This window comes from Mobula hypostoma, chromosome 15 (genome assembly GCF_963921235.1).
Source record: "Mobula hypostoma chromosome 15, sMobHyp1.1, whole genome shotgun sequence".
In the NCBI taxonomy this organism is placed as follows: Eukaryota; Metazoa; Chordata; class Chondrichthyes; order Myliobatiformes; family Myliobatidae; genus Mobula; species Mobula hypostoma.
The window spans coordinates 66,967,078-66,979,052 of NC_086111.1; the positions used below are offsets into that span (position 1 = coordinate 66,967,078).

An 11,975-nucleotide genomic window follows, 5' to 3' on the forward strand; every position below is an offset into this window, starting at 1 on the left:
ACAGTACTTTAATACTGTTCTTTTGATTGATTGTAAGTGAACAAAATCTAGACTACCTTCATACAATCCTTTTGACAATTACGTCTTTCAAATCTTCATTTTCATTGTAACTTTTAACATGATATACCTTCAAATTCTTCATAATTCCCAATTAGAAGTAGTGAAATAGTTTCATTTTCACTCCTGGCCTCCTCTGGCATCTCCAAGCCTGAATGCAAAACTATTCTGAATTGTCTTACAGCTATTTCTTGTCAACGATCAGTGACAAAAATCGCTGCATTTTGAACACAAGCACACACAACTAATGTTATTTAAAAACTGTTTGCTCCAAGCAGGGAAAAATATCTAATAGCAACGCAATTGCATGTGACTGTCACTAGATAGAAATTGTTTGGCAACAGACTTCTACAATTAAGCATTATGTCCCAAATAAAGGAAGGAAATCCTGGCTATTTTCTCAATTAGCTTTGTTCTTTAAGAATTGTCCCAAATAAGCCGCTGCCCTAATTAACTAATGGCCCAGTTAAATGGAATCCACTGCACTCGTTGTAACAGGAGTCTCCTCCAGAATCATTACTTTATATGCAAAAATTCACAAAGCAATTTGAACTGTTTCACAACTTGATTCCATTTTCCTCCACACAGAATGCAGAATTCATGGATTTTTGTTAGATTTTAACTTAAACTTGAAGAAATGAAATTGAAGTAATTTTTCAGTATGTCACACGTAAAAAACCAGTTACTGATCAACTAATTCTTTGCATTCTTTTTAATAAGAAAATGTTAAATCAATTCACAACATAATTAATCATGCTGGTAGAAGGATTCTGTTTGTCTAATACTTTTTTTTAGAAAATTTACCTCCACTTCACCGTTCATTCTCAACCACCTAGCCGAGTTACTATTCACCAGCTGGTACTCTGGAAAATCCCCAACACCAAGCAAGAAATAAAAGGCGGCAAGCCACAGAACAGAGGATGAACCTTTCACCCTCAGACCTGTGAACATTAAAGGCCAAAAACGACATGTTTACAGTCATTTAAAGAGCAAAGTGCTCTGCTCTAAGCAAGGCAGGCCAGTTAACCAGAATCAAACACTTAGATGCTCTTTCAGTCTAACACAAGAGCGCTTTTAAGCTGGTTTGCTTGCATTGCTTACCAGCCCAGTCACTTGACATGGTTTAAGGACAATCAAAACAAATTATCAAAGTCGGTATGAGTCACCATGTACTACCTTGAGATCCATTTTCTTACATGCATTTACAGGAAAATAAAGAAATACCATAGAATTTATGAAAAACTATACCTAAAGACTGGTAAACAACTGCTGTACAAAAGACAAATAGGAAAATAAAAAAATAGAGACAAAGACAGACAGAGGCAGACAGGTTTAGAGTTGAGGTGAGTGAAGTTATCCATGCCATTTTGGGAGCCTGATTATGAATAGGCAAGATGCAGGAATTAACTCAAAATTGTTTAGAGCAGGGGTTCCCTATCTTGTTTATGCCATGGACCCCTACCATTAATTGAGGGGTCCATGGACCCCAGGTTGGAAATCCTGTTTTAGAGGATTTCAGATTGCTATACACCCTTTTGATCATTAGGAACATATCAAGGCAATAAGAGCAGATTCAAGTACTGTAACTCATTTGTCACTGCAATTGGAACCAGTACAAAACAAAAAGCCGATTATGATGCACGTAATAGCAGCAGCTGTTTGCAGTGCTGACCTTTGCAACTCAGAATGAAGGGTAATCTGCCATCAATGAATTCCTGCTGAGGAAATTGACAAATTGCATCATACTATATTACTTTGTGAAAAGGAACATCCCCATTTTCCAATTTCTTTCAAAAGGTGCTGATGATTGGAGTGCAGAACTTAAGGAGTGCCTTTTGACATCTCCTCCAATGGAAAGTTCAGCCAGAAATGTTGACTATTCAACTTCGAGAAACATTAATGCCCAGACCTATCTGCCTACAAAGCTCATTCATACCAACAGTTTACACTCAAAAACTGAAGGACAGCTGTTCAACAATGATGATTTGAAAATGGGTGTGTTGTGTTTGACAGTATGCTCAATCCATAAACAATACTATGGACCACTATTTTTATCTGTCCTGTTTCCAAGCTGCTAGGTCACAGGCAACAGTTTCCTATTACCACTCCAAAAAGGATTAAGTCATAAATCAAAGATTAAAAATTCATCTAAACAAATATGGCAATAGAATCAATGAAAAACTACACAAACACTGACAGTGTGCAAAATATAAACTGTAAATACAAAAAAAATTCTACTGGTGTATCAAATTCTCTCCAGAGCTAAACAAGACCACAAACGTCCCTAACCCTAACCCAGGTGATGTAGCAAGTGAAAATGTTTCTAATACATTGTACTTATATCTACCAATCAATAAAGAGGATGTTCCTATCAATTTCAGCCAACATAAGAAAGAACAGGTGGAAAAGGGAGAGTGCAGAATAGCCTTCTTCACCATTTGTTTGTCCATGGAAATAGGACAATGCATGCCGTTAATATTGAGTAAAAGCAGTTAGCATTTCAAGCAGATGACTTCATTGATATTAACCTTTTTTCTCCCTCCACAAACGCTACTCATCCTGCTGAGTATATGCAACTTATATTTTTATTTTTGATTTCCAGCTTCTACATTATTTTGGTTTTTCAGCCAGAGAAACAATACAAATGAAGTAAATCAAGAGCAGCACCTCGGACAGTAGAAAGCATCAACAGTTACAGACCAACACACACAAAATGCTGGAGGAGCTCTGTAGGCCAGGCAGCATCTATAGAAAAGGGTAACAGTCGTTGTTTCGGGCCAAGATCCTTCATTAGTCCTGAGATCCTTCAACAGTCCTGATTTCCTCCAGCATTTTGTGTTCGTCGCTTTGGATTTCCAGCATCTTCATATTTTCTTATGTTTGTGGAACAATTACAGACGTTGGGTTGGACTGTACTATTCATATTTTCCTTGTAGTTTAACTTTACGTTTGTATTTTTGTATAATTACCTATATTGCCTATGTCAATGTTCAGTTTTTTTTAATGGTTGCAGTCACTAAAAACCTCTTGGTTTCAGTGGTGGGTACCGCATTACTTCAACAGGGGCCATCTTATTGGTTAACTGTTATCTATGGAAATTCAGTGGAATTTGCAAACTGGTATAAGAGGATCGACCATGTTGGATCAGTCTCGTCTCCTTTTCTCTGTAACTAGAGCCTCTTTTTCCCTCTCACTCATGCTCCATCTTCTTTTCCCTCATTTCATTCCTGTAATGCTTAATAACCAATTGCAAGCAAGTTTTATGCCCCATTTTTGACTTCCAAAGAAGTTTGGATCCAAAACATCAGGATCAAACACAGAATAGTCAAAAGAGTTCTGGATCAGCACAACTGATTGGCAATGATGGCTTTCTCAGAAGGGAAGAGAAAAGGGAACTCTCAAAATTGTGAACCAACTGTTCTCTTAGTGGCTCTGACTAATTCAAGCAAGGTTCTCAACATCAACAAAGTGGAGAAACTCCCAATTCAACAGTGCAGAATATCTTTGAACTATGCAGTAATGGTGTTGACGAAGGAATAATGGCACATAGACAGAAACAAGGTTGCATTGCTATACACACACACAAAATGCTGAAGGAACTGAACATACCAGGGAACAACTACACAGGGAAATAACAGTCGATCTTCCAGGCTGAGACCTTCTTCAGTCAACCGTATATTCCCCCTCCATAGACACTGCCTGCCCTGCTGATTTCCAGCATCAGCAGAATTGCTTTTGTTTATAATGCTACATTGCTATGAGCAGAATTAACTTTTCAGCATGTATTATTTTAATGAAAGTTTACTACAAAGATAAAAACACCAAAGGACTACGAAGACTGCCTGATAATTAGATGATGCCAAACAGAACCAACTGAGTAAATTTAACACACCACCTGATGTAATTACGACAATCAAAACGGGGAACTTATTGGCAAACAAACTCTTTATAATCATATTGCAACGCTTCATGGTTATGTTCCTCTTAAAACTGTTGCACAAGTTGTGCCAGTCATTGTAGAATAATGTGCTTACAAAGACCGCAGTGACACGGCAGCCTGTCCAGCGTGGAATCAGCTGATCTGCATTCAAACAATAAACACAAATGCTTGCTTTTCAACTCAATTGACAGCATATTTGTTTAAGGAACAGCCTCAAAGAGCTTTCTATAGAAAACAAACGCACGGAATCACTGTTAAAAGGTTGGGTTGCAAGACTTGAAACATCAGTTAAAAATTTAGGAATCTTTAAAAATGCCACATGCTTAAAAGGTTGGAGGAACTTAACAAGGCACGCAGCATCTGTGGAAGGAGTAAACATTTCAGCCGAGACCCTTCATCAGTCAGAAATAAATAAGTAACACCGCTCCACCCCTGCCTTCGGTCTTCGATGGTAAACACAATACCGCTATATTTATTTAGAGATACAGATTAGTGCAGAGCAGGCCCTTGCAGTCCAATGAGCAGCACTGCCCAGCAACCTCATTTAACCCTAGCCTAATCACAGGACAATTTATCATGACCAATAAACCTACTAACCAGCACATCATTAGAATATGGGAGAAAACCAGGGCACATGGAGGAAACCCACACACTTACGGGAAGGACATACAAACCTCTTACAGGTGGCATCAGAATTGAACTTTGAACTCTGAACTCCCATACACAAGCTGTGTGTCAAGTTAGCCTCTACACCACCAAGCTGCTGGATGTCCATGAGCAGTGTTGTTCCACAGATATTGGTGCTAGTGCCCTTTGATTGTGATACATAATGAAAATGAAGATGAGTGGGTAAGCTTGCAGATGACACAAAGTTTGGGGGAGTTGTGGACAGTGTAGAGGGGCTGTTGAGCAACACAGCAGAATATAGATCAGAGATAAAGGCAGAGAAAAGACATTTGGTGTTTTATCTGAGTAAGTATAAGGTGTTGGCTTAGTAGGTCAAATGCAATGGGAAAGACTATAGTGAATGGCAAGACCTTTAAAGGCATTGATGTACACAGGGATCTTCAGGGTCATAACTCAATGAAAGTAGCTACCCAAGTTGATTGGTGAAGACATATTGCATGTTTACCTTCATTGATCATGGCATTGGGTATTAACTGCAATATGACTTCCTTACTCCATCTAAAATGCTGTTTAGGCTGCATTTGGAATACTGCAGGCACATTTGGTCACCACATTACTAGAAGGGTGGAAGTTATCGAAAAGGTGCAGGAGAGATTAAAGCAGACGAGATTTGGTATCAGGTTAAGAGCAGATATTGTAACACAAATGGTCTTTTCCTCTGCTACACTATTCTATGCCACATACTGAAATTATGCTTGTTGACCTCAAAAGGCCTTCTTAAAATCTATCTACACCACCTCAGCTGGTTCCCTCAACTATCATTACATGCCTCAATAAAAATTCAAGTAGGTTTGCAAATATTATTCCCCTTTCAGAAATCTACACTCAATAACATTGAGCATTGGCCATTCAAATAGGATTTTAAAACCATTCAGTTGCTTCACAATCACTATTATTCATACTCTGTTTTGTTGCCCAATTTAATAACTTGATTTTACATTCACCATCTGCCACGACGGAATACAAGTTTCTTCTGATTCTGGATTCTGCATTAACCCTGGCCTCAGGATAAATAATCCAACAGTATAATTACTAAGGTACCTTACTCTCGACTCACAGACCATGATTCAAACAATGGATACTTGCTGATGAAATTGTACTGAGATCACTTATAATAGCATTTTTTTAAATTATACATAAGGAAGCCATCCCCAAATCTGTATAAGGAAAATAATAAGAAATTACTTGAATGTTTTATCCATAACTGATACAAACCACATTTTAAAAAATTCATTCAACCCCTTTATTCTTCATAAGGTAAAGACAATACAGAGTCTACACTAATCAATCATTTTCCAGGTTTAATTCAATTTCAACTTCCGCGATAAAACATCTGGAAGGAACTTAGCATTTAGGGTTCCCTCCTTGTTCCCCTTAGACAGGGAAGGATGAAAAAGCCCAAAAGCTTTCTATATTGTTTACAGTAACACTCAGAACAACACTTGTAGACAGTGTGCTCATGTGGACAAAAATACCCAGTCTTGGCATTGTAGAGAAGAAATTTTGCAATGCAAATGACAGCTTGATTCTGAAACTAGAGAAGAGCAAAGGCATGAACTTGGTGGGCTAGGGATGCCCAATTCTGTGCTACGCAACTCATCAGTAGCAGCAGAAATGTATGCGACCACAATCCGTACTCTCAGGACTTGGTGCATTCCTCACTCAACCATTACTATCAAGCTAAGGGATCAAGCAGAGTTCAATGAGGCATGCAGAAAAATCTTGCGGGGAGCCGCCAAAACATATCTAAAAATTACATGACAACCTGAGGGAGCTGAAATACAGGACTCTTCCTCTTCTGAGGTAGTTGGTCAGGACCTGCTCCCTCTCCAGTGCTGCAGTGCTAAAGTGACTGGTCAGACCAATTATGGGCAGGCGCAGGCCACGGGAGGTGAATGGGTAGTTTGAGAAGTAATCCATTCCTTCTGCGACTTATCTAGAGCATCTGTACACTCTGATAGCCCCAAGGTCCCAAATGCCACTCCCAAGGCATGTGGGAATGCACAATATAAAACAGCATGCAATAGATAAACCTCAGCAACCTCATAACTAAGAATTTGATCAAAGTTTAACAGTCTTACCAGACCTACATTGTGAATGGGGGTAAACAATTAAACGGTTGATAAGCAGGAGATAGCATCAGCAAGAACCTACCTTCCTCCATGGTGGCAGAGCACTGCATAATCTGAAGCATTTCCCACCACTCTAAGACTGAAATGCCAAATAAATGATCCATTCTGTGATCCTAATGAAGTCAATCTCCAGCCAATCTGATTCACTCCATTTAATACCAAGGAACAGCTAAGCACAGAGGATACAGCAAGTGCTCTGGGACAAGAATGTATTCCAGTGTAGTGACAAAGATTAATGCTATTTGTCCCATGTGCAGTAAAATATAGATAGATATACTTTATTAATCCCGAAGGAAATTTTTTATATATACACACACACAAAATATACAGAGAAATGTGTTGATTATGTCAGATCGAATCAGTGATGATTGTACTGAGCTTCCCACGAGTGTTGCCATGCTTCTGGTGCCAACATAGCCTGCCCATAACTCACGATCTCTAACCGTACGCTTTGGAACATGGGAGGAACTTGAGCATCCAGAGGAAACCCATGCAGTCACAGGGAGAATCTACAAACTCCTAACAGGGACTGGAGGAATCAAACTCTGATCTTACAGATGGCATGGTAAAGTGATGCACCAACCACTATTCTACACTATAAGAAGGACCAAGGCCACAGATACAGTAACATCCCAAGCCAATGCATCTGAGACTCTTATAACACTGACATCCCCCTAACAAGGTTGAATATTGTCCAGTTATGCCCATTTCATACAAAGCAGGATAAATCGAATCTGGCCAGATTAACACTCGCGTCATCCCAGCAGTTTACCTATCAACTGACACTTAGGTCACCAATATCCTATTCACAAACCCCATGACAGCATGCCTCTGGATCTCAGTATAACAAGAGTTAATTTCCAGCGATAAGGCATGAGGGGCTACCTTCAACACCTCAGTTCAATTTGACCAACTACAGCATCAACTGAAATCTAAATTAGAAAACACAGAAATGGTAGACATTGACGGTCAATTATCCTAGATCACAACTTCACTGCAGGAGTCCTCAGGGCAGTGTCTGAGGCCCAACCATCTTCAACTGCTTTCATGCATCATTCTATCACAAGGCAAGAAATTCACTGATGAACATATTGCTCAATGTCATCTTTTGCTACACCTCACACAAACACACCACAGCAAACCCCTCATTAATGTACAGCATATGGCTGATGAAGTTGCTCTCTGATCATCTACAACAGTTACTTACCTCGGCTACTCCAACTACACCTACCAACCCCCTTCCTCAATGCCAAGTAGAAAGATAGCAGGTGCCCAGGAGCACCATCCCCGCCAGTTTGCAGATCATTTTGACTTGAAAATATCACAACACTCCTTCATTATAGCTGGGGTTAAATCCTGGAACTGCCTAGCCAATGAGAAAATAGAAGACTGGAGAAGATCAAGGGCAATTTGGCTTGGGAAATACAAGTGGACCTTGCTGGAAATACCAAGGTCTCAACCAAAAAATGAGGTGGTAAAGAACCTCAAGAAAATTGGTCCAGGTACGAAATCCAGCTGAAATGATTTAAAACATCAACTTTACTGCCTTTCTGGCCCGAAACATCACCTGTTTATTCATTTCCATAGATGCCACCTGACCTGCTGAGTTCCTCCAGCATTTTGTGTGTGTTGCTCTAGATTTCCATCAACTGCGGAATCACGTGTATGTTGCTTCCTTTTGGTACTAGAATTGTCATACTAGACCCAGTCAATGCTAATATTCCTTTCCCATTGAAAAACTCTTGTCAATTTACCAACTATTACTATGTAAAGAATGTAAAACATGCGAAAAGACAATCAGCTGGTAGCTTCCCACTAAAGATGGCTCCAGCAACATTGTGTGCATGAGTTAATTTTGCTTGAAGGCCATATATCCCAGTATTCAGGCATTGGGATAGGACAGGCTAGATGCAGGAAGATTGTTCCCGATGTTGGGGAAGTCCAGAACGAGGGGCCACAGTTTGAGGATAGAGGGGCAGCCTTTTAGGACTGAGATTAGGAAAAACTTCTTCACACAGAGAGTGGTGAATCTGTGGAATTCTCTGCCACAGGAAACAGTTGAGGCCAGTTCATTGGCTATATTTAAGAGGGAGTTAGATATGGCCCTTGTGGCTACGGGGGTCAGGGGGTATGGAGGGAAGGCTGGGGTGGGGTTCTGAGTTGGATGATCAGCCATGATCATAATAAATGGCGGTGCAGGCTCGAAGGGCCGAATGGCCTACTCCTCACCTATTTTCTATGTTTCTATATGTGGTATTATAATTATAAAACAGTGTGTATTTTGCATAAATGCAAAGCTGTACTCATGCTACCTTACCTGGTCCCTCAATATCACCTCTTTATTCAAGAAAGCACAGTAGAATCTCCACTTCCTGAGGAGATTGAGGCAAGCAAGACTCTCTTCCTCCTCCTCTCCCCCCCCCGCCCACCATTCTGACCTTTTATTTTAACAGGAGCACACCATCAACAGCATCCTGACCAGCTTGCATTACCATCTTCAAGGAATTGCAAGGCATCTGACATTGCAAGGCATGCTAAATGTTAATCTTCTGAAATATATTTTATTTGTTAACTTATTTGCAGCGATATTACTTTATGTGCTGTGTGTGAGTTATACATACTGCATTGTGCATCTTGGTCCAGAAGAACGATGTTTCACTTAGTGGTACACATGTATACAGCTGAATGACAATAAACTAGAAATTGATTTCCCCCTTCCCTCCTCCTGGAAACAGCTATAAAAACATAACTATTGTATTTTAATCAATCTGGGGAGGGGGAAAACAAAGGTAATAGTCCAAAGTCTGCAATAACTGGAGAAATAACCAAAACCTTGATCACAGTTGCAGACTTTTAGGATTTTATGTAGAATGAGTTAAAGGAAAGAATCTGTTGCAGTGGTACCAAAAGTGGGGTTATTCACATGAGGAATTCACAGAAAAAACCCCAAGAAATCGTATTAAATATTTGAGAGGAGATCCTTATCAGATGGTGGTTACAACAATGGGGTTTGGTATGGCCATAATTGTTTTGAAACAAAGATAAGGCTTTAAAATTTAAATCTATGAGGGAAGAGGCTAATGAACAAATTGCAGAATTATTGACACACTTATTTTTTCAGAATATTTTAGTTAATAAATCAATTTAAAGTATGCTGTGGCTTTATTTCTTAATTGTTATAATCCCAAAGGCAAATTCAAGTATCTTATTGATTTCTATGGTAGGATAATCTATTTAACTAGAAGTTGCACCAGACATGAAAATCCTATTAATTTGCAATTAACAATACATTTCATAACTGTTTATACATATTGTGCAAAACTAATCCTATATTGTACGAAAAGGAATAATTCAGTACTTAAGCTATACACAAAGAAATATATGAAATTAACAGTACAGAATTTCTTCAATGTTTTAACTACTTACAATTGCAAGCAGTACAATACACTATAATATTATTTCCATTTCCAATTCTGATTCAAAAATCCGTATTTATATAAAAAAAAAGGAACAGGAAATCCCAATAACACATCAGGCCTGGAATCTTTTTTTCCCCTTGTCTCAACCTTGGCAATATGATTATCCATGGCTAAAACATCGAGAAATCCGCTACAATTCATCGTTAGAATATTTTTCCTCAAGAAATTCAATTACAACATTTTTTTTCCTTGAACCCATCGAGTATTCTCGGGCTGCTTTGTACATCTGTTTGCCTGACAGCAGAATCTTTCTAGGCTCTTGCAATCCTCCATTCATCCCTCCATCTTCCCCCACCCACCTCCATCAAATATTAATACTGCTTTAATTATTGTAACAAAACCTTACCTTTAGTCCAGTCCCCAGGACAATCACATCATATTCTTCATCCATGGTTGCTGTCGCTGGCCTTGGTGTCCCAGTGATTTCTGAGTGTTTATTTATTACCAAAGAACAATAATTTGACACAGAGCCCAATACCGACCCTCCCTTCTGACAGGTTGGAGCCTCGCCACGCCGCGGCGCGCCTTCCACAGATAGCATGTCAATCCGCACCCCCAGAAAAGAGTGCGGTCCCTAAACACATTATATCCTATTGACCTAAAAATAAACGGCCCTATCTCCCGACCCTAATCAAAGTATCTCTGTCAGGCCTTTCAAAGTTAAAGACTTTCACAGCCATCGATCTCGTCCGCACTGGCAACAGCTCTCACCGCCTCACACCTGCGCCCCGAGTAAAATAGTGCCAAAATGTCCTCTGCCGACCGCCTGGTGAGTTGTAAACTGGCAGCGCGTATGCCTAAAGCGTGTGGGCATTCTGGGAGTTGTAGTCCTCTTCGAAGGGTGGGTCACATCTGACTCTACCTCCCGAGTCGCAGTGCTGCATGGGAATTGTAGGACAAGATTGATTACAAGGCATCAGAAGCAGATTTATCATCACTGACTGATACGAGGTGAAATGTGTTATTTTATAACAGCGGGCACTGCAGAGACATGAAAGTATAAATTACAAAAAAGCACAAAAGAGAATAATGAAGTAGTGTTCGTGGACTATTCAGAAATCTGTTGGTGGAGAGGAACAGGCTTTTTCTGAATTGTTGAGTGCAGACTTTGGGCTCTTATCGCTCTCCTCCTCCGCGATGGTAGGAATGACAAAATGGCATATTCCAAATGCAGGCGGTCTTTGGTGATGAATGACACTTTTCCTGAGGCACCGCCTCCTTAATGATGAGGAAAGATGTGCCCATGATGTAGCTGACTGAGTCCACAACTTTCCGTAGCACTGTAATACACAGCCTCAAAAATTGCGGCTCAGGCAGGGGGTTCTATGTTGAAGTCCTACTCTGGAACACACGAATACAAATGGTTGAAAGAACGTTGCGCTTAAGAAAATTTAGCACTTACCTGGTCTCAAGGCAATATGAAGTCTTCTAAGTAAATTTATTATTAACGTACATATATGTCACCATATACAACCCTGAGATTCATTTTCTTGTAAGCACAATAAAATTAATGAAAGGCTACACCCAACAGGATGGATAAACAACTAACATGCAAAAAAAACATACTGTACAAATACAAAGTAAATAAATAAGCAATAAATATCGAGAACGTGAGATGAGGAGTCCCTGAAAATGGGTTGTGGGAACAGTTCAGTGATGGGGCAAGTGAAGTTATCTCTT

At 39.7% G+C, this 11,975-nt stretch overlaps 1 protein-coding gene across 1 annotated transcript in view; it reads right to left on the minus strand.

Moving 5' to 3' along the window:
- The window catches only part of LOC134356944 (rab GDP dissociation inhibitor alpha-like), a 56,887-nt gene extending 45,992 nt beyond the window's left edge, over positions 1 to 10,895 (minus strand). The window contains exon 1 of the mRNA XM_063068218.1: positions 10,642 to 10,895. Within this exon, the coding sequence (XP_062924288.1) occupies positions 10,642 to 10,836 (195 nt within the window). The 5' untranslated portion in view covers positions 10,837 to 10,895. The remainder of the gene's footprint in view (positions 1 to 10,641) is intronic.
- Positions 10,896 to 11,975: the final 1,080 nt, after the last annotated feature.